This window comes from Stylophora pistillata, chromosome 7 (genome assembly GCF_964205215.1).
Source record: "Stylophora pistillata chromosome 7, jaStyPist1.2, whole genome shotgun sequence".
Taxonomy (NCBI): domain Eukaryota; kingdom Metazoa; phylum Cnidaria; class Anthozoa; order Scleractinia; family Pocilloporidae; genus Stylophora; species Stylophora pistillata.
This window is the reverse complement of record NC_142525.1, coordinates 11,977,495-12,003,830: the sequence shown is the minus strand read 5'-3', so window position 1 is coordinate 12,003,830 and position 26,336 is coordinate 11,977,495. Positions and strand designations below refer to the sequence as shown.

Genomic DNA, 26,336 nt, shown 5'->3' with positions numbered 1-26,336 from the left:
ACGGAGAGCGGATTTCAATATTTATGTTGAGGTTATCAACTGATATTTACGTTGTTCTTTCGAATAGAGGGCATTCCAAGCACATCGTAATCCCAAAGGGAAAGGAAAACATAAATATCATCAATAGAACTGTAAATAGATAAGCGATCTGAGGAAGTTTTCTGAGGTCCTTTGAGTTTCTAGAGAGACTACTGGACCAGATTAGAATAGCAACCCTAACCCAAACAGTAATTTCGTATTCCATCTGGATTTTTTTATCACTTCTAAGGAAGTTATTAAACATTACACGAGGCTTTTGAAAGAGAGGAAAACAAAACATTTGTACTGTGAACTGCAAGAGGTGGCTTGGCCCGAATTGCCCCAGCTCCGTACAGCCCTGACTTGTCTCAATAGTGCCTGTTGAAGAATTGACTTGCGCTATTTATAATTCATTGTTATTGTTTGCTTTTGCTGTTATTGTTTCGTATTCAGTTTTATCAAGGAAATAATTTGGATATATCAACATAGTTGAAATGGTAAATTGGCCCCCGTAACAATTACAAAAGCTAATGATTACAAAAACGTAACGATTACAAAAACGTTTCGAGCGTTAGCCGTTCGTCGGAGGGAAGAGAAAGATAAGGAAAACTAGTTCAGATTGTCTAAAAAGTTGTTTTGTTTTATGAGTTGGAAAAGTATAGTCCTCACTCAAAGACGGCTTAGGTTGCAAAAATAATCTGACATCGGCGCATTTGGCCTTCAGTGCTCATGACTTGTGGATATATTAAGCTTATTCTCAGATAGACTAAAACTGTGGATTTCCAAATGACTGTCTTTAGTACGTTTTTGACGGTAACAGCTAAAGTAAGACAACAGAAACAAAAAAATAAGGAAATAACCCCCGCTAACTCGATCAGAAATCAGCCATGACGCTACTTTTTCAAACATGCAGGAAAGAAAGGAATCCAATTTTTTTATGATCCAAGTAGAAGCAATTATCATCAGTCCTTAACCGAGTCACATCAAGGCATCGACCAGCAAGAAGAAAATTACACTACATATACACAAGAGAGGAAAATTTTGAGATCGGAAAATTGGAGACTTCTCTCCTTTATATGCAGAGAAATAGTATTGTCACACAAGCTACCCTGAGAGTGACTCCATTAAACCGAATTGGAATTGATGCAGTCTTACTTGCCAAGTTTACATATGGTACGGTGGTTGACAGAGACTCATTCCTTCAATTTAACGCGAGTGCAGCAGAGCTGAGTTAGAGACAAAACATTGTCATCTCCGAAAAAAGTGTAAATCTGTATTGACATACGAAAGTGTGATCCTTGTGTTTAACAAGAGTAGACCCTATGGCCCATGATGAAAAAATGGGCCTCCACATTTACGCCGTTCATGGTTATTTCGACCCTCGTCATTTCTGAATCGGTTTCAAATTCTGACTTCTTGCATTTCTCATGAGACAGAGGGTAGTTTATTACGTACCAACGATGGAAAGAAAGAGACAACAGTTTTTTTTAAGTATATTTATTCGGCTTGAAAGTGATAACTCTCCACGGAAAACTAGCATTGAGTCAAGCAAATACTCATTTTATCCCAAACACTAATTAAATCCCCTTTACTTAAAACCACAGGTCCTGGTCACGACGGAACTTTCTTAGTCGGTACCACAGTAGCGCAAATTGCATCGGTGCTCCGGGGGTGTTCCTTCGATGTAGTAAAGATAGAAATCGCCGCAATTTATCACCTGGATGTCGATCGACCAAGTACAACAACTGTCCCACGAGAAACAGACCTTCCTAGTGACTTTACCGTCTTCCACTGAGGGATGACCGCCACTCAGCCATCCAGTGGCGTGGGTACCGCACTTGCTTGTTTGGGTGCAAGATGTAGGCATTTTAACTCCGGCCGCTCCTTGGAAGCGATACCAGTTTGGAGTAAGATTTTGATCGCATAAGAGTGGACTTTCACTGTGGTTGACATTCCTGCTTGCATCTGCCAGGATTTGATAGCTTTTGCATTCTATAGTACAAAAAAGAAACAACTCAAATAGTTTCGACAAATATCCACCTACCCTGCATCCCTACAAGATCAGTTTCAGACTTATTCTGCATGGTAAATGGGCATCACGGACATACATTATCGCTGTTGTTTAGCGACCACTTTCTTGTCAGTGGATGCCTAACCAAATGTTTTGTTTTTCTTTCGTACATCTCTTTCACCGAAACTTTCTACATTGACACGTAAGCACGGGATGTAGAATTCTTTGTGATTTTTTTCTTCGATTTTAATTTTTTTTTCATTACAAGATTAATTAACTATTAATCCATTCTTCTAATGAAAATGATTGCCTATAGAATTATAGAGTTTATAAGTTCAGTTTTTTGTGTCAAAAGTTACCAGAATACAAGCTGTGCTTGTGTACAGCAGCCCATAAAGGACCGCTGACCGGCTCAGAAAGGAGCTGGTCTTGTTTTGTTTATATCAACGTGCTCATGATCTCGTGGAACATAATTTGCATATATTTTTCGTGCTTTTGCAGCTAGCTCTCAGGAAACTGGGCAGACCTCGTTTAGTAATCTCGTTCGTTAGAGCTAGCGTAATGATATCTATGTATTTAAATCAAGAATGTTGTTTCCTGTCTTAACTTGCCAAGTTTAAAATGTTTGAAAAGTAATCAGAAGTCAGACTGTCTTCGTGTTACCTGCGGGCATCGTTGTAGGGGGTGCTGGAGCTGTTGTCGGAGGAGGTGGTGGAGTTCTATTTTCCAATGCTTCAACTCTATTCAAGAGATCTTCAATCATGGAGCAGGCTTCAAAAGGACAGAACAAAATGATGGTGAAAGAGTCAAGATACGAAAGCTCTTTCCTGAGCTTTACTCGAATAGCTCAAACATACATATACAGGATTTTACATGGTCGCACATGGATACGAATTTCATATTTTCGACTGCTGATACTGCCTTTTACGAGAGAGCTTAGGTTACCTTAGGTCACCAGCTGGTTACCATGCAGGACGACTTTATTATCTTTGCTTGTTAACAAGAATACATAAATGTAAGTTCAATGCACATGGTGAAGATGTTATTTTTGGAAACACGAGATAAATTTGTAATTCACCAATATCTACATAATAAAGTTCACTGTGAAGGGTATTACGTCAATGTCACATTAAATATGAGATCAAGATTTGTTAGTATTTTAAACATTCTACAGCTATGTACAACTTGCCAATGTTATACGTACATTGGCACTCTTCCAATGCTTTCACCCTGGCTTGCAGTTTTTTTTATTTTCTTTCCTCCACCCATGACAGGTCTGCTTCCTTCCATCAAAATCAGCACAAGCAGTGAGACAACAAAAATGGATCTCATTTTGGCTGGACTTAAGATCTGTGGAATAGATAAATTGAGCCACGACAACATTTTTTTCAATTCTCGGTCAGCCCCAATCTGTAGCCAATATCCTTCCTTTTCATTGAGAGAAAAAAAGAAAACAATAATAAAATAAAATTTAAGATACGCTACAGAATTAATAAGATTCACAGCTCAGCTACTAAGATCATTCCATCCTTCGCCTCCGTAATTTTTCATTGGGAGTATTGTTTCTTCCAATTCGAATTTGAGTTCGCAAAATGTAAAGGAGCGTTGCGTTATCGGATTATTACGAAAGCACTGGAAAAAAATGTAAGTTCTCATCTTATCAGTAGAAAGAGATTATGTCTAGCTAACCAAAATTGGGACTTTTGCCTTTCATTACATGAACGTATTTTGGATCGCAAATAAATATTTACTGTAGTTCATTAGAGAAAAACGAACGAAAGCGACTATGAATTACTACGAAAATGAAGGCACATTTTAACAAACGAGAGAAACGAAAAAAAAAAAATCATCAGATTAGAAGATCGGATGAGGAGCTTCTTCGTGTTTGTTTGTACCAAACTTGTGGGACGCTCTACTCTCAGTCGTCAATTCCTTGTTTTAGTATTTATCGGCCACATTCACCACTTCAGGAACTTAGCACACTCTTTCCTAAAAACCTATCGCCAGCTCCATCACCACGTCTCCTATTTCACTTATCACCTAAACGTGAATGACCATGTGTGATGTCAGGCAACTAATCCGTGTTGGTTGGATAATTCGGATTCGAGCGAAAGAAGCATCTATTTCGACACGGTATAAAATTTGCTCATCTTCAGTTCGATAATCTGCCGCCATAATGGGACATTGTAAATTGAAATAAATAAATTTGCAGAAATGATTATATCAAACTGCAGGAATTCATCCTAGCAAATAGCGCTACGCCGTTGACCTACTAACGTGATCAACAATTTTTTGCTATTTACCCACACCAGATTTTGAAATATGGCAAGTTTTTTACTTTGGATCGATGGATTGATCTCTTCAGTTTACAAATTTTCGTTGAGGAAGCTGTAAGAGACATGTTACCTTAAGACTGGAGATAGGAACCTACCAGTAACGTTGTAGAGAACAGTGTCTTTCAACAGGACAAGAACGATTGTGCAGATGAACGAATTCGAAGATGCGCCTATATATAAGGTTAACTGTTTAAGATATGAATGACACCCAAGATAAGTTTAAGATATGAATGATACCCAATGACATCAAAGTGTTTGCATACGATAATTTTGTTAGGAAACCGATCAAAACTTATTCTTTTTTCGATTGTATCATTTCGTAACCTGTTATTCATCTCTATCAGAACTAGATGTTTTATGCGCTGGATGCATCTTATTAGGTACTAGAAACCAGTTGCATTAACTTTCCAACACAGTTCAGCTTAAAAGACGCGATAAGCCCAGCAAAGTACATTATGGATGTTTTGATTCCAATGCTCATCACAACCTAGACAACGGCGTTGCCTCCGAAAGAACTCGATACAGATGGGGCCAATATCGATTGTTTTGAATTGGCTGAAATATGGTAAATACCACCTTAGGGTATGTTTATACAACCATTTGCTTCATTTCTCCTTAATTTCCTACAAAATTAAAAATAATATTCCTCTTACGATCCAGAAAACGTGAGGGAAACCAAACACTTCATACACGGGTGAACAGAAAGAGATGGTAAATAGACTTGAAAATCGCAAGATTTTATGTTCGAAAGCGAGTGTTAACCGTTCTAAATTTATGTTTTTTAAAAAAAAAAATAAAAGGTTAGTGTCGTTAAGGGAATCCTGCTTTGGGGAATAAAGATTAATTAAACACATGCTTGAAATGGTAAATTGGCCACCATAGCGATTACAAAAGATGACGTTTCGAGCGTTAGCCCTTCGTCGGAGCGACGAATTACATGCTATTACGTGCCGCAACCTGGACAACAGTGTTGCGCACAAGAGAACGCAATCCAGATGAGGATTGTTTTTAATGGAAATACTAAACAATCGTGATGAAATACTATTTCACCTCATAAGGCGTGTTCAAACCCTTTTCTCTGGCTTATTCATGCGCCATCTATTTCATTTCTCCCCAAACATCTACACATTATTAATCTTCTCTTTGTCTAATTTCTTCTCTTGCGGTCAAACGGGCGGGAAGGGAAAGCAAACATTCTTTTGAAGTGGGGACATGAATGCGTTCGGGGTTCAGAAGCAATAACTGTCAATATAATTCAGATCCACAACGTGTGAGAAAAGTTTTCCAAAGATCTTCGTTGCAAAGAATACTGATTGTTCTCGGGACAGTCACTTGAAGAAGGGAAAAATCATGGTATGCAATATAAGAAGCGAAGCAAACACTGGTTGGTTTCTATCGGTCGAGCTTCAGTTTTGCGTCCCTTTATCAGGAGGGAATATTGCTCAAGCTCGGCAACTTGTCAGGCAACTTTTCAGGTTAAGAAACAAAAGCCTTACAAGTTGGTATTTTCGCTACTTTATCGTTTTATTTGACATCTATCGGCGAGTTTTGAAAGCTGTTTATTCGAAATGCTATAGCTAAAGCCTAACAAAGGCTGTGTACACCTAAATTTCTCCCTAGGCAATTGCATGCCAGAGCCTTGAAAGTTCTAACTGATATAATTATAATCCCCTCATTTTCATCTTTCTTTATCACTCGTGAGACTGAACAGGTTAAACTGACGGAATTTCCAAGTCAACGCTGATGTATATTCGTTCTCTCTGGCGAATTATGTAGAGTGATGCCAAAAGCAAACTGAAGTATTGACACGATAAATAAACAACAGTATCAGTCTAACTTAATTGACCCTATGGCCCATGATGAAAAGATGGGCCTCCATATTTATGGTTCATGATTATTTCGATGAGCCACCCCCCTCCCCCCACCCCCTGGTTCGATAAAAGTCGCAAAACAGACCACTACTGGTTCTTCAACAACTATGATGAGACGTTACATCAACTTTTGTCGCGTAAGACTGAGCAAGACTAGAAAAGTATGATAGTACTTCAAAGTAATTGTCTTGTATTTCGCGTGAACGTGAAAGAGTTCTGGATATTATTCGTGATGGGTGAAAAGGCCAAATACTTTTACGTGACTGGGTTTTATAAAAGGGTATAGGGGACCCTCTACTTAGGATATGAAAAGTTAGAGAAGCCAATTAAATTGAAGCGTTTACATGTGATAATTTTTTTTTGGAAACTGAACAAAACTTATTCTTTTTTCAATTGTATCATTTCGAAACCTGTTATTTATCCCTATCAGAGCTAAATGGTTTATGCAGTGAAGGCGTCTTATTAGGTACTAAAAACCAGTTGCAATGATTAACTTTTCAGCTCAGATCAGCTCCAAAGGCGTGATAAGCCTAAGATAGACGATGGATGCTTTAATTGAAATGCTCATCACAGCCTAGACAACCGGCTTTGTCTCCGAAAGAACTCGATACAAACAGGGGGTTGTTTTGAATTGGCTGGAATATAGTAAACACCAAAGTGGGGTATGTTTGCACAATCATTAGCCTTATTTCTTCTTAGTTTCCTACAAAATTACAAATATTTTTCCTGTACGACCCAGCAAGCGTGAGGGAAACCAAACACTTTCTACATGGGTAAACAGAAAGGGATTAGTCAATAGAATTGAACTTCGGAAGATTTCGAAGAAGTTTGCCTTAGATATTCAAGAGAGTCCCACTACTTAGTACGTGAAGCGTGACTGGGTCATTTTTTTTTTCGTAAATCGTGATTTGACTTTTCCTTTATTCGTGAATCGTGATTGAAGCTATTTTATCTTTTCGTGTCCACGTGAACAATTTTTTTTTCTTTTTCACGTAAGCATGAACTGTAAATTGAGAGCAGAGTTAAATCTGATAAGAGAACCATCTTGTTTTGCGCGTGGAATTTCCTGCTATTTTGGAAATATAAGTATTGTTCTTCAACGGCTGCGGTTAGGATTCGACCAGGGTTTTGAAACTAAGAGGACTTGCTTTGAATCGAATAAAATCATAAAACAGACTACTAGTAGTTCTTAAACAGATGAAATAAGACATTACGATCTCTGTTGTCGCTAGGACTCGTCAAGACAAGGAAAACTAAAAATATTGAATGAGGTGATTGCCTCGAATTTCGAGTGAACGTGAAACAGTTTTGAACAAACTCCGTGACTCGTGAAAAGGTAAAATATTTTCACGCGACTGAGTTTTTGAAAGCGGTATAAGGCACCCTCACTTGAAGAACTGTTGTGCCATACACTGAAACACTGTTCGAGCAAACTAAATCTCAAATTGTAAGATTTAAGAGCAAAATGTTTCATCTGCGCCTGGTACGCTAAAATGTTTGAGGGTGAGTGTAAACCGTTCCAAGATCATGTTTTTTAAAAAGTAAGAAGAGGTTATTTTCATCGATGGAGTCCTGCTGTGAGGAATAATGACTAGGTTAATCACATGTTATTACATGCTATTGCTGCCGCAACCTTGACAACAGTGTTGCGCACGAAAGAACGCAATCCAAATGGGACTTGTTTTGAACGGATATATCAAATAATTGTGATGAAATGCTATTTCACCTCGTAAGGCACGTTTAAACCCTTTTCTTCGGCTTGTTCGTGCGCCATTTACTTCATTTCTCCGGATCCTGAAACAGCTGCACGTTATTAATCTTCTCTATGTCTATTTTCTCCTTTGACGGTCGAACGGGCGTGAAGGAAAACATATATTTTTTTTAAGTATGGACATGAAAGCGTTGGGTTCAGAAGCATTGTCTATCCACCTTACAGAAATCCACAAATTATGAAGAGAAGTTTTTCAAATTAAAGATCCTCATCGCACAAAATGCTGATTGTTCTCGGGACAGTTACTTGAAGAAGGGAACAAATTCTAGATCTGTAATCAGTATAAGCAGCGAAGCGAACACTAGTTGGATTCTATTTGTCGGCTTCAGGTTTGCGTCCCTTTATCCACAGGGAATATTGCCCAAGCTCGGTAACTTATCAGCGCATATTTAAGAAACAAAGGCCTTGCAAGTTGTTATTTGCGCTATTTTTTAGTTTTTCGCGGATCTACCAGCGAGTTTTAAAAGCTGTTTCTTCAAATGCTAAAGCTAAAGCCTAACAAAGGCCGTGCACGCCTAAATTACTCCTTGGGCAAATTGCATGCCAAAGCGTTGTCGAAAGTTGTAATTGACATTATTATAAACGGCAATTTTTCTCGTTTCAGGATTTGATTATATTTAATATTAGCCCTTATAAACCTACCATCCTTGCGAGCCCAATGAAGAAGAAATATTCTTATGCAAGGAACTTTGAAACAAAAAATAAAAGGCAGATAATTTCATATCAGAGAGTGCCAAATATCTACGAAATTTCTAGGTGAACCAGAACATTATTATGCGGAAGGAATCTTTTCACTTTCTTTTGGCACAGTCTCTCTCGGCTCCATCAAGGAGCTTCCAGATGATTCATGCACAGAGATCAAAGCGAGCGAAAGAAATGAGATGGCAACGGAAAAGATGGATATATTCTGTGAGAGAGGTAAGGTCATCTAGGCTTACTATGGAAGTACCATGGAAAATTAGCTGAATATTTCTGAGCACAATTGATAACCCTAATTGGAAATCCCTGTTGATGCATATGCGCCTATATAGTTGTATGTGTCGTACCTGTATATCGATATGGCTCTGCCGAACAATTTGAATGAAATGTACAGATAGAGCCGGTTCATCTTTGATATCTTATCTCAGAAGGCTGGCGTAAAATAAATGGTAAGGAGACGGTCTGCTTTGAGGCCGAAGATAGCAAGTGCGGTGCTTTCACCATAAAAAAAAGTGGGCGTTTGAAGGCAGTAAAGATTAATCATGAGGTCTAAAAGCTACCATAATCTTGCTTATAATGCAAGACATTTAACCTTTTCAGTCCCACGTTCTCAATAGTAATTCTCCTTGCCGTCATCCGTGTAACTATTCCGGTGATCTTTTGGAGAACTTGGTATTAGATCAAATGATAATAATCCCCTAATAGGACATTTTACAGTTGAATAAAGGCTGATAGTTTCGAAAGAAACTGTTTGGGACTGCGTCGGTGGGAGTAACGAAATGATTTGGATATATCAACAAAGTTTAAATGGTAAATTGGCCACCGTAACGATTACAAAAGCTGACGTTTCGACCGTTAGCCCTTCGTCATTCGCTCCGACGAAGGGCTAACGCTCGAAACGTCAGCTTTTGTAATCGTTACGGTGGCCAATTTACCATTTCAACTTTGTTGATATATCCAAATTATTACATTTTACAGTTGTGTACTTAGTTGCCAGGCCTTTGATTCAGATTGAGGCTGAAGGTGACCATGTTGTGATAGAGACCTGTATCTAGTTAGCATGCTAACAAAGTGATTTACTTTTGAAAGGCAGCAAGGTTTGTATCATAACAAGGTCACTCCTAGCCTCACTCCCGTTCAAAGGCTTGGCAACCAAGCACACAACTGTAAAATGGACTATTGTCATTTTTCTTTATTCTCATGATTTGTCTTATTGGTTACTGCATTGATATTGTAGGGAGAAATTCTGTCTTGGTAACTAGCATGGCGAGACTGAATAGGTTAAAACGGAATGCCCAAGTCACCGCTGATGTATCGGTGGTTTGCACTTTACGTCATTGCCGCCATGTTGGTGAACGTAAACAATAGATATCTCATTGGCTCCTTTTGTTCGTCCACCAGCATTTCTTCCTTTCACCATTGTTACCTGTGTCTCTAGAGATTAGTTGCAAATCACCTATATTCGATCTTTCTGGTAAATTATGTAGAGTCATACCAAAATCAAACCGAAGGATTGACACGATAAATAAACAACAGTATCAGTTTAACTTAAAAAAAGAATCGATCTTAAATAAAAAACAAAACAAAACAAAACAAAGAAGTCAAGTAAAGCTGCTCCCAGTTTTATTATTGATTAAGAGTTTCTTTATATGAAAATATTACAAATCGCAGTTGAAGATTTTGGATCACAGAGTATCTTCGACCATTCAAGAGAAAAATGGCAGCTCTTTACAGCACACTGACTTGACTCCTGTTGGCATTACGGACATCTTTCGCATAAGCACCATGAAGTGTTCGATTGGCGGTCGACATTTTCACAATTAAAATCTCACGCTCCTTCATATTCTTCATCTTCTACTTCGCTTTCCTGTCTATATTCGCTTGAAGAGCACTCCGGCTCCAACTGATGGGGAAGATCTGTGGCATATTTACTAAAAATGTTTTTTCAGACGGAAGAAGAATAGTCTCCCTCGCAGCCGTTTTTATTCTCGTCAAGCAAACCCAGGTTTGTGGGGAGAAGCGTTGCGTGACGAGACTAAAAACCGCTGCGAGGGAGGCTAGAAGAAGTATGGCATTAACAAGTCCCCGACTAAACTGAGCAACCATTACACGTCAACAGCCCAGAGTGCATTGCGCACCATTCAAGATGACGGCAGCGGGAAATTCGAAGTGGCTGTAAGACCCTTCTTTGAAAAACGATAGAAAAATTAGAACGCTTAGTAAGGCAATTATTTTATGCCAGATCTTTTGAGTAGAACATTTGAAACAGTTTGAGCGCTATTTCTCCAAACAAAGGAGGTGTACTTTAATGCCATCGATAACCACCAACTTTGTGGCACTAAAAAACACTTTTAAACTCGTGAAGGAGCTAGTCACACATCTAGAGAGCTCGAGAGCTAGAGAAAGGTGTCTCCTTACAAATTTTACAATAAAACAGTCATCGAATTCAGTTTCACATGACATTCGTGCGATATTGACCACAGTGAGGTAAAAATGGTTGGATATCTGCCGTGTTCTTTTTATAGACCGAGGTGAAGTAGAGGTTCCTTAAAATACAAAAAAAGAGCGAGGCCAATATCCAGCTATCTTGATCTGACAAGCTCGGTCAATAAAGGATTTATATTGTTGCACAAATACTTCGCTTTAAGAAGAATCGTGAATGACTTGTTTATTTCGAGAGCCGGGAAAGAAAACTGTGTTTGTCGCACAACAAAACCACGAGAGTCGTTATATTTTCTTTGTTTTGACTGTCTTCTGCCTCAGGCTCAGCGAATAATTGTTAAATGTCGTGCTCAACCTCATCCAATACTTGTATATTATCATTATCAGCATCATTATCAATTTATTGCTATTAAATTCCCATTGCAGTTATTATTAGTGTATCATTAAGTCGTCAATAAGGGCTGTGCAACAACAAAAAATGCTATGCAAATAGCTCCAATATACATTGGAGCTAACGTATACTTAATATACATTATGGTACATCCGTACAATTACAATGTAAAGTAGGCTGCGTACAGTAATTATCAATAAATCATACAAGTCTCTAATTTTTTTGCTTTACACCAACAGCTTTTAAAAGTGCGATATAGAAAGCTCTGGTTTCCTGATTAACTGTTTGGATTCTATCCTTTCGTTTCAATAAAACCTTTTATCAAGAAAGTTTTTAGTTGTACACACGAATCGAAAAAAGGGACTAAAACAAGTGAATCGTAAAGAACATGTTTTCTCTCTCCGCTTTTCAGAAGTATGTCTAAAGATTTACCACTCGTCGGGTCTTACGTTTCGAAAGAAAAAACAGACCTTTGAAAAGACATTTTTGAGCTCCAAAAACTGGACGCCGCTATTTTTAAAGAACTTCCTGACCCAACAAGCAAAACCGTAACGCCAATTCACAAAACGATGCTGCTCTAGTTATCATTTAAAAAAAAAAACATATTTCCATTTCTTAATTATTCAAACACTGGCTAAGAGTTAGAAAAATGCGGAGGAGAGACTCAGTTAGGTCACAGTAAAGCGGCTAAGCTGCTCAGCAAAATTTTGCATATATGAGGAGAATTCAAGTAAGGCCAGGTCACTCTTTGGAATCTCAATCCTCGCCAACGTCATAATGACATACATTCCTTTTTTGTTTACGGAGATGGAAATTCTATGGTCCCTAATGCATACTTCTTCTTTAACTAAGACACTCCCGTTTTTGCAATGTGATTGGTTTAATGAGCCAAACATTATCTAATAGGCATGGAGCGTTCAGTTCTCGGCTGGGTTGTTCGAAGGCGAGTTAATTTTGAACTAGGATTCAAATTTAACCTTGGCTTTAGTTTCTCGTGTAGAAGAGCTTATTTAAGAGCTAAGATTTAGTTGGGGTTTATCTCATTATGACTCGAAACTAACCAGAAAAAAATTAAGGAGAAAAAATCCCTTTGCTAAACTATTCTAGTGAATTAAAAATTCATACTAATCCCGTGTTTTGAACAATCCGGCCCGGCTCAGTCGATTTTCCCATGTGCTGTGTTTCTTGGGCAAGAAATATTTCACAATGTACAATCTCCGTCCTTGAGTGAAAATGGAGCGTACCAAACCTATTGGGTATGTACAATATCTAGAAGCCATGTCTTTATTTAACCATATAATTGCTATCAGTGGCGACTAATTAGATCTCTTTATATGAGGTACTAACTCTGCCTTCTTGTTCCATACCCTGAAACCAGTTAAACACGGCTTGTATAAGATGGCTCTCCACCAAATGTCATTTTCCCTCCGCGAATCATTCTTGATCCTTCTTCTTCGCTTTCGAGTATTGTCGACCTTCTACTGTTGACACTTGACCTTAATCGCCTGGTGAGATTAAGAGACTCGTTTTGACTTCTTTGAGAACTGAAGTTTTTCTTGTTCTGCATCATATTTCCTATGGCGGACCAGAAGTCGCGTTTGAAAAATGTGTAGAGCAGAGGGTTGACGAAAGATGTGATGTATCGAATGACCATAAATGCTTGTATGACATTAAACAACTGAACTTTTATTTCTACAGTGACTAATAACATGATAATAAAGTAGGGCAACCAACAGCATGCAAATATGATCGCCATAGTTGCGAAAACCGAGATACACTTTCGGTCACTTCTGTTTTTCTTCTGCTTCCGTGGCCTTTTATTCACCAAAGATGGTCGCTGCCTTTTCGTAATCGTTCTGAACATGGCTATGAACGCGTAAGTCATAAAAATGTACGGGATGAGGAACACTGCAACAATGCAAACTGCAGTATGGATGGTCTGCCAACGCTGAGATGCTTCAGTATCTTTCCAAACAAGAGGAATGACAGCAAAAACCGTAGAAATGATCCAAACCCCGAGCAGACTTTTCAAAACCAATCTCTTGGTCACCACGTAGTGTTTCAGTGGTCTGACAGTTGCCAAGTACTTGAGAGCAGTAATAACGAGTATGTGATAAGCACCTGAAACAGCCAGTAATATATGTGAGGCGTATATCCCATAGTGCAATTCTTTTGGCAAAATTGCAAAATTATAAATGATGAAGAATGGAATAGCGACAGCGCCAATACTGAAGTCACAAACTGCCAGACTAAGAAGCACATAGTTGGAAGACGTGCGTAGACGGGGACATCGGTAAAACAAGACAAACACGAGTCCATTAGCCAGAACTATTGCTATGGCAATTAGGAGAAATTTGCTCAAGGCCTTAACTCCATCGTCGGAGTGTTGCTGAGGAAACTTTGAGGTTGCATTGCTGTTATTCACGCTTACTTCCATTGAAACGACAAATGAAGACGAAAACACTGAAAGAGATCAAAAGTTTAAAAATGAAGTATTACTTACAGAAGCTACATGATATCGTATCACGTGAATAAAGAGAGACTTGGATTAATTGGAATACAAATAATTGCATATCATATCTCAGATGGAGAGAATATTCAAGTAAATGTTGTTGGGAATCTGGGGGGGGGGGGGTGAGATCATGGGAACACTTAATGATTTATATTGAAATATTAATATTGAGGTGAAAAAGCTTCCTCTTTTTCGCTTTTCAGGTTGCAGACAAACCTGATGTAATTGGCCATGGCTGGAAGCTTCATTAGAGAGGCCGACGAAAGACTTGACTGTTCGGTGCCCTCTTGACTAAACGGGGATGGATTTCTTTTACACGATTACACCCAGAAGGAGAGTTACCAATAAAGGGAAAACAGATGCCTCATGAAGAGTAAAGAAAAATGATCAGTGAACATGAATGCAGACGTGACGTAAATGTGAAAACAAACGTGTCCATGCGTATAAAAAAAAGCAGTTAAGCTAGAGATTTTTCCTTTTTCTCGTTCTTTCTTCTCTATTTCCTGTTTCTTTGTTCTTTTATGTTTCATTTTGTTTTTCCAGAGGTTATATGAATAACTTGCTGAGTTAATGGTAGAATTGTTAGCACAGCACGCCCATACAACTGATTTTGTGAAATAGAGGTTCAAAATGTGTCTGTTTAAATGAGAACTGTCTAAGAAAACACAACTCTGTCATTACATTTGCTTCTAAATACAAATTCTGCCGAATAAAAACTGATCAGCGTTTTCCTCCAAAAAAAAAGCTACATCTCCTTCCTGATGCTGCGTATGCTTTAAGATATCATCATCAATTTCTCTTTGCCTTGTCTCAAATCATGCTCACCGTCTTGATTTTATTCTTGTCTAAGAACAGAGGACGAAATTGGCATCAGCTATAATTGCAAAAAATAAAATTAAAAAAAGAAGAGAATTTTCATTTCCATCCTGTCACCATCCGTTAAATCAAAAATTTATTCTGAGTTCTCATGATAAATCAAGCCTCAGACCGTCGGACTCATCCCTTCGATGCTCGAGCTCTACCACTAAGCTTCAGAGAACTTAATGGTGAGTGTAGCCATACCTCGGTTCCTGTGTGACAGGTGTCCCAGCTCACACAACGAGGATCAGTGTTGTTGGAACCTCCGTCTTTTAATGAAGAATGCGAAAAATAGCAGATTTTGAGCTTATTTATGAAATACGTTTGTCAAAATTGAAATTCTGCTTATTTTTTGCCGACTTGTTACCTTTTAAAGTACTTCTTGAGCTATCCCTAGAATCCCCACTGAAAGGTTTAAGAACGTTTTTAGTAATAGGATAATTTTTAAATATGACATGTAATAGTTTCCCTTGTGAGTTTATGTTGTAACTTAGGATATGTGATTTTATCTAAAGAAATAAAGATTATGTTATGTTATGTAATGTTATGTTATGTTATTTATACACCATTCCAGATAAAGGTTCCTATGGAGGCACTCAGTAACGCAGAATTTATTTATAATTCGAAATACTCGGACAATCCTTTAGAATGATAAGGCAAAGATCGACTTGGTTAGCTGCGATGGTTGCGTTTTTGGTTCCATATTTATGTCTCTTGAACTCGAGTTAAGGAGGCTGGATATAGTTTCTTTGGTGCGCCCAGACTGGGTTCTAGTTTACATGGGAATTTTAAAAGTTGCAAAAAACAAAAACACAAACAAACAAACATGGCCGCCACGCCAAGGCCAGAATCACTTTTTCTTCTGCCTAGTAGACACTTTCTTCTAACTTTATTAGTAGTGTGTTTCAAAAACGGAAAGCTACAACACTCTCAAGTGACCACAATACGCGTGAATCCGGCCGCAAACACGATCGCGATCTTCGGAGCTATTTTCTCATATCGTGGCTGGTTTCCGGAACACTAAATAGGTGCTACCTACATGCGATATCAGCAGCTACACTTCTCATGTAAACAACTCACTGTCAAAACTGTGAATGGTGAGAGAACTTTGCTCAAAGAGAATGTTCCAGTACACTCCTGAGCGAATGTCTTCAATCTTTTACCACTTTCTTTTCCAGCAGTATGCATTGTCACACCGTTTTAATTGACCATAATTCTTCTGTGTTCGACACTCCTACACTCCGACGATGTGCTGGAAATTCAAATAAAGAAACATTATCGTCGAAGAAATTGTTTTTCGCCGATAACCTTACACTCATCAAAACACTCGCTAAAGGTGGTAACGCTCTTCTCAATCCTGACGGAAAACCATGTAAAAGCAATCTCCCTTCTGTGTATCAAGCTGTTTTTTATGAAGATTTCAATGCACACGATACTTTGGAAGATGTACGTGCCCTCCACTGTGTCCTCCTTCAATCCCCGTTGCAGCTAACAAGCGCTGGCATTGTAAACAACAGCATGTGAAATCCGCCTCCTTCGCTTTCGTAGACCCGGACCTTCTTGACGGACGCCACGAACGCATGTAAACTTTCAAAGACAAGCCCTATTCACAGGGCGATAACGGGCTCCTCGTCGAAGAAAACATCATTCAGAAAATTGCAGAAAGCGGTCTGTGTTACGATGACTTAAAAGATCTTTACAACAACGGTGGGAAGGAAGCACTGGTCTCCATTCTTAGCAAATCGCCAACCACATCGCGTCGATCAGCTCCAAGAGGAACAAAACATCCCGACACTTTGCACAAAATAATCCAGCACTTTCAAGGAAAATAGAGCAGCAGCCATTTCCAGGCGGAAGGTGAACCTCTCTTAGCAAAATAAAGCTCTTTAGAAGAGCGAGAAGGACGTTCGGCGAAGAAGACGTCCAACACCTTGTGGCGTCCGTGGCAAGTGTCGTGGCGTGACACAAATGTTGCGCATGTGCAATTTCCCATCTTGTCGAGTAGAAATTTTCAGAAATTTGAAACTTTAGACTTACGTATTTCCGTTTCCGCTCGGTGAATTTTTTTTACTTTTTGCACGTTAACTTTGAACTGCTCTGTGGGTGTTTTACAAAAATTCGAATAAATTCTGTCAGAGGGTAAAAGAACTAACGATGAATTCAAAAAAAGGCCCCTTTTCCTTAAACTTTTTGGCAGAATTCTTTTAAACTTAGCAGCCAAGAAGACCAAGACAGTCAAAGGACGCATGCAAAATCTAAAATAAATTCATCGTCCAATTTTTAAGAAAATTCAAGTCAAGTCTAATTTTGGGCCCAGCATTGCAAACCAGCAACGTTGCCATGGCAACGAGGTTTTCAATATATCTACAACAAACTGATTCTTCAATAATATCTTTATTTTAGGGAAAAATGTGATCGCGATTCGTTAAAGCTAAGCTTGATAATTTTAGTTTAGATATCTTGCATCAGAAAAGTGAAAAACTATATCCAGCCTCCTTAGAGACACGATTAATCCACTTTAAAAGCGCTTAAATAATTATTTTTGTCCTTGTTTCATGGGGATGAATCCGCTTTTAGCTTGTAGGTATTCTTGTCCCGAGAATTATATTTTCACTGACATGGTTCTAAATGTTATTACTCGGGTTTTCCGAAGGAAACGCTCGAGGTAGGAATTCAGCATGATTTTTTTATTATTTATTTTTTTTTTGTGCGTTCAGTCACAAAACGTAGTTCAACTACAGCGCATGCGTGAAATATACGCGCATGCGTAGAATGAACCGTAGTGCGCAGGGTTTAAAGCAATGGCTGCCTTCGTGGACAATTCCTTACTGATGTACGCGAAAGAAATTCGTTGGCTATTACGCTCAATATACATACAAAGTCACACACCGTTCGCAGTAGACCCACACTAAAACTTGTGGAGCGGTTTGGGAACGGGTCGGTTCGCAAAATTTACGAGAAATCAATTTACGAGCAATCCTTTACGAGTGAACCTTCTATCGTGAAATATCAAGCGAAATCTGCTATATCAAACGAGTTATCTCGTATTGTTTACATGTAAACACAACCGTGTATTTAGCCGTGATCAAGAACCCAGTAGAATACCAGAAGTTACTCTGAAACGTCTCAGAAGAAAGGGCAGAAAACTGAAGGAATTTGTTCAGGAGCGTATTCGTCCAACCATACACAATGCCTCAACGGTGCAACTCACATTGAACTTTCTGGTTTCACAGGCATGACTCTGAAAAAGGTACTATTTTGAACTTTATTAATTTTAACCCCTTTTAACTCAAATATATCATTGTTATGTATACTCTGAAAATAATATGCTAAGCTATTCAGTGATGACACTTCAAGCAGCACACATGTACCTTGAGGATGGCTTCTACCATGAATATCCCTTGCCTGAGAATCGCATATTTTCAAGTCGACATAACCTTTATAATAGATAGCAACTGCAGTACATCTTATTGTCACGACAAAATTGTTCATGGAAAATTTTCGGATATAAGTGGTTGAAAGGCTCTATCTTAGGGGTTACAGTACTGATATCCTTCTACTGTAGCTTCTTGATGAATAGTACTGGTGTAGCTCACACTTTATTGAAGTTCATAGTCTCGAACACATTTAAACTGGGTAATTTTGTTTACATTAAAAATGATTGTCTGACTAACTGAGACAAACTTGAATACAACTGATTTCCAATATTCATTATTGACACGAGATCATTAGCAGAATTGATTCCTTGTTTGTTATTGTAAATCAAAGAGCATAAGCTCGTTGCAACACATTGTTGTCTTGAATTTTGTCCAAATACCAACTCATTAGCTTGGCTTTATGGTGCCGTTATTGTTTTGCAGGGTCAATGTACATTGGAGTAGGACCAGGGTTTTTCTCTATTTCTAAACTCAGTTGAAATTTTATATAATAGTTTGATATGTGTGTCTATACTTTCATTGTTAAGCGTGTGGCCGCTATCGGTCAAATGTGTATAAAAAAACCCAAGGTTGGAAACTTTAACCGGTCCCGAACACCAACCGTCGTCACTCGAAGGCCGCTAAATTTTACAAAAGCCGACCAATCTCCCTCAAATTTCCACCTTCGAGAGCGCTTAGCTATTACCTACCCGTTCCAGTGGCAAAAGTTTCCAAATTCCGCTACATCGATCTGAGAGACACTCCGTTTTACCACCAATTCTGGAAAAATCGCTTCGTAGATACTCGTAATCGTTTTGCCCTAACTACGGGATTCAAATATCAATGCACTTCGGGTCGAATTACACGCACGACTTCCCAGACGGTGTTGTTTGACAATAGAGCAACCTTCCTAAAATCCCCTGGGAGAGTCTTTTATGCAAATGAAAGTCGCCAAAACAGCGTTAAATGGACCGTAAACGAGAAAAACAGCTACGAAGAAAAGGAAAGGAGACTTCATGCGATGTACTCCTCGCTTTTATTTTCCTTTTTAATTTTTTTTTAATTCTTTTTTATAATTTTTCCTATTAGACAGTTGCCTGGTGACACCGCACGCGTTATAAAGCAAGTCGCCAAAACAGCGTTAAAACGACCGTTGGCAACAAAGCGGCTACGAAAAAAAGGATAAGGAGACTTCACTTGTTTTATTCCTCGCTATTATTATCCTTTTAAATTTTTTCTTATTATTTCTTTTTTAATATGTCCATTTTTAACGGCCTACACGTACGCTTAAAACGCGATCTTAATATGTTAGTTATTGCCGTTAATGAACTTTACGCCCCAAAGTCACACACAGTACGTTTGGGCCGCCTGTGAAGCATACCGAAGTCCTCTTGGCTACGTCGTTATGTGAAGGTTAGAAGAGTTATAAAGAATGTTTGTAAGCTTAATAGGAGGAGAGTAAGATTAAATAAAGTTACACAACAAGGGAAAAAGTATTTGCTGAATTGTTCTGTGAGGATATATCAAAGGATAATTAAATTGAAGTATAGAGCAAGTCGGTATTTATCAATGTTTTCTTGTAATAGACCCATGTTTCTTTATAAGAGTCAGACACTCATATCAAACTATTATAAATTTCAACTGAGTTCATAGATAGAGAAAGACCCTGGTCCTACTCCAATGTACATTGACCCATGCAAAACAATTTGGACAAAATTCATGACAACAATGTGTTGTATTGAGTTTATGCTCTTTGATTTGCAATAACAAACAAGGAATCAATTCTGCTAATGACCTCAATTCTGGGAATCAATTCTGCTAATGATTTTACGTCTAGCGTTTACATATTTCCATATTTTATCGCCTTTATCATTCCCACGTCTTGAATTTAGTACATATATGTAACAATTTTCTTTTTCATCTGCTCGAAAATGACCCCAGCGAGGTCCAAACGTCGTCCAAAATTATTATCACTAATTTTTACCTTGAAAAGCTTTTCTAAAAAACTACTTATCAAGATCTGGTGTCAATGAATATTGGAAATCAGTTGTATTCAAGTTTGTCTCAGTTGACAACCATTTTTAATGCAGACGAAATTACCCACAATTTTAAATGTGTTCGAGAGTAAGAACTTCAATATAGTGAGAGCTACACTGGTACTATTCATCAAGAAGCTACAATAGAAGGATATCAGTACTGTACACCCTAAGATACAGCCTTTCAACCACTCATATCCGAAAATTTTCCATGAACAATTTTGTCGTGACAATAAGATGTACTGCAGTTGCTGTCTGTTGATTCATCTTTGAACAAGTATTTATCATCAGATGATTTGCCAAAAAAGTGTTGATATTTGTGGAACTGAAGCAATTTTAGATCTTAAAAGTGATTACAGTGAAGGAATATTGTCTGATTTGTAAAGTGTTGTTTTTTTTTTTAACTCAACTATTTATTTAGGACCACAGTAATACATACAGCAAAACGGCGGGAAAGATACTGCACGTGACAACTCACGTTATGTAAACAACGCGTGACCTAGAAATTGTCCCATTATGTAAACGCACAATCAGATACTGTTACATGATTCAGTGGACAGCAAATCAATTCTCAAAAATCTTGTAGGAAATAATAGTTGAATGCACAGGGTTTTCTATGTGATTTTCAGTTTTTTGCACGACATGTATTTTTAAACCCACAAAAAGGTCAACACGAGTATTCCCTCTTGGTACTTACTGAAAGTCAACTGCCTCTAATTGAAGATACTACAACTGTAAATAGCACTGCTTCTCTTGTTGTGGCCATCAGCAATATTCAAAAATCAAATAATGCCAGAGGGTATTACAAAATAATGCTAGAGGGTATTACAAAATAATGCCAGAGGGTATTACAAAATAATGCCAGAGGGTATTACAAAATAATGCTAGAGGGTATTACAAAATTCAGTTTGTGACATGTTCAGCTAAAGCTGTTGCGAGTGCTGCAAGGAAAATGATAAAGACAAATGAAAGACAAAAACTAATTTATGAAGCAATGGAACCGTCAAAAAAGAGAATGTTATTAGAAAAAGAAACAGGCAAATAAACTTGAATTACAAAACGAACGAGCAAAACGACAAGAAACAATGGATTCAGCAAAGAAACAACACTTATTAAACAAACAAGCAGAAAAATACAAAACTATGGATTCAGCAGAGAAGCAAGACCTATTAAATAAACAAGCAGAAAAATACAAAACAATGGATGCAGCAAAGAAGAATTACTTCAGAAACAGAAACAAAAGTACTGTGGTAATAAAAGTAAAAGCGGGGATTCATTCATTGATACATTTAAAAAGAATATTAAGGAAAGTCCACTTTACATATGTTGTGTGTGCAATAGGATGCTCTATCAGAAATCTGTATTGCTATTGGTCTCAAATGGGTACCCTTCTCGGCATCTTTTTAATGTGCTAATATCGTTTGATGAAAAAATTTATATTCTGCAAGACATGTCACTCAAAAGCTATTCAAGGAAAGGTTCCATGTAAACTGTAAACAATTTATATGTTGATGATGTACCAACTGAACTTAAAGGTCTTAAAAAAACTAGAGCTAGTTATAATAGCATGGCGGATTCTATTTGAAAAAATAGTAGTGATGTCCAAGGGACAACAAAGAAAGATTAAAGAAGCAATCTGTAATGTACCAGTTGATTGTGATCAAAGATGTAACATATAGCCTTGTCCCCCTAAAATATGTGGTATTATTCTTTTGAAATTATTAAGAAAAGATCAATTTAGAGGTCATGCTTATTTTGAAGCAGTTAGACCAGAATATTCATAATAACAGCACTAAATTGGTTAAAAGCCAATACCTTTACAAAGGTATACAGATTGATTGCACAAATATTAGCACGGAACTGACAAGTATAATGAATGACAAGGAGGTTGATCACACAAACTCATTACCAATAAACTCTCCTCAAAGCAATTTAGAAAAAAATACATCTGAAAATGCAGTAGATAGTACAAATTCTGATCATTCTGTAGATGTAAGAGTAAATAGTCTCGCTAACAATACTCCTCCTAGTAACAACATGGAAGTCCAAAATGAAGAAGTGAAAGACCCTCTAAATGAGCATGGGTCAACTGCCAATGAGACATGTCTACATTCAGTCATTCCAGATTACCCTCTAGTACGTTGCTGAGGAACAGAACTCCGATAACTCTACCGGTAAAGAAATTTACAATGCAGCCCCTGGAGAAAACAAACACCCAGTGTCTTTAATGACTGATAAACAATGTGAAGAACTTGCATTCCCAGAACTATTTCTTAATGGTAAATTTGGTTACACTACTGAAAGAGATGTTAAATTATCACCACTAAAATACTTTAGGGCCAGACTGTGGCATTACAGTGGGCGGTTTACTACAAATAAGAGTACCTTTTCTATGCACAGTTCATTATTGAGCAGAAACAATATCTTAAAGCATGAATATTGCTCTGAAGAGGTTAAGGTTCATGGTCAGAGTGTTACAGCATGACAAGTCAGGTGAAATGCACAATTCCTGCAGAACCTTATTTATCAAGATCAAGCCTACTTATTTCTGAGACAAATTCTAGCCGGCTCTCCTCCATACTGGCAAATATTCATGTATGAGGTAGTAGCAATGATAAAACAGCTTGATATACCGACATGGCTCATGACACTCTAATGTACTGATTTAAGACGGCCTGAATTATCTTAGATTATTGCTCGAGCTAATGGCAAAAACATGAGTGATGAGGAAGTTAAAGCTTTATCATAATTATGATGAGGGATCCAGGCTTCTGAATCTCAATCCAGTTATAGTAGCTAAACACTTCCAGTACAGAGTAGAAACATTCTTTACTGAGATTTTACTAGGTAATGCAAATCAAATTGGCAAATAGTACATTATGTTCCCCGTACAGAAATTAAAATGAGAGGTTCTCCCCATCTGCACGCATTGATATGGACAGATGACTGCCCTAAATGAACCCATGAAACTACGCAAGAGTATATAGTATATTGACCATGCAGCAAGTGTAAGCATATTTACAAGACCGAGACACTGGTCCTGAACTCTATGAATTGGTCAAGAAATATCAAACACACAGCCATAGCAAAACATGTAGAAAATATAAAAACACTACATGTGGATTCAATTTTGGTCAATTCTTTACAGACTGTACAATTGTTACTGAACCTTTACATGAAGATATGAATGAAGGCATAAAAACAGCCACACTGACAAGAGGGAAAATAAATTTTTTGTCTGATTAAACAGGAAATAGATGAAATTCTTAATCCCACTAAGCCAGAATACAAGGATATTACGAAACTTAAGACCCTCAAAAACTAAGATTTAGGACCTAAGATCGTCTCAGTTTTCGAGATTTCGAAAACTAAGACCCCCTAAAATTGATTCCGTTGGAGTCCAAAGTCAAATTGTAACCAAAATAGGCCTAATCTGTCAAATTATCTCCTGTCCGATCCTTTCCACCGTGTTTTAGGTCAAATTTAACGGGACGGTACAAAACGTAGACCCCTCTTCTGGACTCCTTTCTGTAACCCCTTTTGAACCCCCTTCTGGACCCCCTAACTAGATTAAGTAAGAATGAAAACAATAAATATGTGGTGCGACTAAGGAGGTCGTCATCAAAGTGGCATTGCATGCTACAAACATTTGCCTCAATTTTCAAAAAGTGCTACTAGAAATGTTAATTCTCCCGTGTGCTATTGTGGGTGTCATTTTGTTTATAAGCTAGAGTGGGGACCTCGGCACAAGGCCACAAAACTTCCGGTATTTTCCTCTGATCGGCCGCCTCCTAGTTAGCTCGATTGGTTAGAGTGCCGGATTGTGTTGTGCGGGAGGTCGAGGGCTCGAGCCCCGGTCCTCGGCCGGAGCAATACTCATGGTCTTACAATAACTGAGGAGAATTTGCTACCTTTCTATAACATCAATGAAATGGATAGATATTCTAGTCTTCTCGGATAAGGACGAATAGATGGAGGTCCCGTCTCCTGCAGGGTTAGGGGTAGGACACGTTAATTTCCCACGCACGAGATCACTGTGTGATGGATGTCCTCCCCTGGGGGGGGATGTGTGGGGGGAAAAGGTGAAGTCGTTACATGGACTAAAGTGGCTGCCAGAGGCGCCTGATAATGCTGACGACCGATCTCAACCTTAGTAACACCGTAAGCCTTAGCAATTCAGCCTATGCTGCTATTAAGGTATCGAATCTTTCACTTTCACAATATTTCACTTACCCATCAGATTTTTTTCGCCTTTTTGATTGCATAATCTCATGTGCTTGGCTACCACCGCTGACCAAAAGAATTGTGGCCATCCATACACGGAGCTCTATGGTGGAATGTTGAAGGTAGGTGGGTGATTTTTTCGCATTTTGTATGCAATCTTCACATTCCTGAGGCCATCGATAAACATTTACGACATTTTCTCGCCAAACAATCACACAACTTATCTTCAAGGTTCCACCATAGAGCTCCGTGTATGGTGACCACAATTGTTTTGGTCAGCGGTGGTAGCCAAGGACATGAGATGATGCAATCGAAATGGCGGAATAATCTGATCGGTCGATCGGAGGAAAAGACCGGAGGTTTTGTAGCCTTGTGCCAAGGTCTCCACCCTAACTTAGAAACAAAATGGATTCCATGAGAGCACAGGGAGAATTAACACTTCTAGTGGCACTTTTTAAAGATTCAGCCAAATGTTTCTAGCATGAAATGCCACTTTGATGACGACCTCCTAAGATGCACCAGGTATTTATTGTTTTCATCCTTTCTCCATCTAGTTGGGGAGGTCCAAAAGGGGTTTCAAAAGTGGGTCCAGAAGGGGTCCAGAAAAGGGTCCAGAAGGGGGTCCAGAAAGGGGTCCAGAAGGGGGATCCACGTTTTGTACCGTCCCAAATTTAACCGTAGATTTAGGGGTTTTAGTTCTCGTAATCTTTAAAATTTCTACAAAGTCGAATTACGACCATTCAAAGACTATACTTCATAAGACGACCTAAAACTAATATCATACTCGTGCTAGACGTTTCGCTTCTTATAAAAATTTGCAGACATATCATATCAGCACTGTGGCTTTATAAAGATGAAAGCCATAAACTACCTACGTATAATTGTACAATGAAAATATTCCTTACCCCTATTGATCTTTCATTTTGTTGTTTATCCCTTAAATCATAAAACTGGCTTTTCATTGGAGATGGATGTTATTCTTCGTGTCTCTGCGACCGAGATTGCGTTACCTCTGACAGAGCTGAATAACGTATGCGCAGGCGGTAGATTTTGGAGCGGGAGATCGGATTTTGAGTCGTTCGCATGCCTGATCGTCAAGTATGATAGTAGCTTTTTGGTTGTCTTACGGATTACAGTCTTTGAACGGTCGTAATTCGACTTTGTATAAATTTTACAGAATGGTACGGTGAGGGTCTTAGTTTTCGTAATTACGAAGAATACGAGGGGTCTTAGTTTTCGAAATTACGAAAACAAAGACTCCTAAATTTACCATCAAATTTGACCTGCACACGGTGAAAAGGAGATAATTTGACAGATTAGACTTACTTTGGTTACAATTTGACTTTATACTCCGACGGATTCGATTTTAGGGGGTCTTAGTTTTCGTAATCTCGAGAACTGAGACGGGTCTTAGGTCTTGGGTCTTAGTTTTCGAGGTCTTCGTTTTGGTAACACCCAGAATACAACCCTTCTTTAACCCATGAGGATATACTTCAAGATCTTAATATTACTAAAGAACAATATGGGTGGGCTTTTTCAATATCTCCTGACTCCGACTACGAACTCCATCTCAAGAGATAACTCGACAGTTGTTTTACCAACCGCTACTTCATTACTGGTGTAAAAGGATTTGCTGCCAACGAAGACTTCAACCGGTATTCAACCATTACAAGTGTATTGCATATGTATGTTCATATGTCACTAAAGATGAGACTGAATGCTCTCAAGCTATTATGAATATGGCGAAAGAA

The 26,336-nt window shown here is 38.3% G+C and overlaps 1 protein-coding gene, 1 long non-coding RNA gene and 1 pseudogene across 4 annotated transcripts in view; 1 reads left to right on the top strand and 2 right to left on the bottom strand.

The window, feature by feature from the left end:
• Positions 1 to 1,483: 1,483 nt before the first annotated feature.
• Positions 1,484 to 4,577, bottom strand: LOC148726648 (pancreatic secretory granule membrane major glycoprotein GP2-like; annotated as a pseudogene). The gene is made up of 4 exons (XR_015989630.1): positions 4,461 to 4,577; positions 3,234 to 3,457; positions 2,693 to 2,800; positions 1,484 to 2,010 (listed from the first exon to the last, which is right to left on the bottom strand). The product of XR_015989630.1 is annotated as a pancreatic secretory granule membrane major glycoprotein GP2-like (transcript).
• A 2,513-nt stretch (positions 4,578 to 7,090) lies between these two features.
• On the top strand, positions 7,091 to 15,446 carry LOC148726647 (uncharacterized). 2 transcript variants are annotated; one of them, XR_015989732.1, is made up of 3 exons: positions 7,091 to 7,739; positions 8,818 to 8,925; positions 14,255 to 15,446. It is a non-coding gene; the product is annotated as an uncharacterized LOC148726647 (long non-coding RNA). The 2 variants fall into 2 exon arrangements; XR_015989731.1 differs by lacking the exon at positions 7,091 to 7,739 and having other exon boundaries at positions 7,793 to 8,925.
• LOC111343084 (RYamide receptor) overlaps positions 11,357 to 26,336 on the bottom strand; it is a 28,253-nt gene continuing 13,273 nt past the window's right edge. Inside the window, exon 2 of the mRNA XM_088727870.1 lies at positions 11,357 to 14,002. Within this exon, the coding sequence (XP_088583996.1) occupies positions 12,918 to 13,976 (1,059 nt within the window). The 5' untranslated portion in view covers positions 13,977 to 14,002 and the 3' untranslated portion in view covers positions 11,357 to 12,917. The remainder of the gene's footprint in view (positions 14,003 to 26,336) is intronic.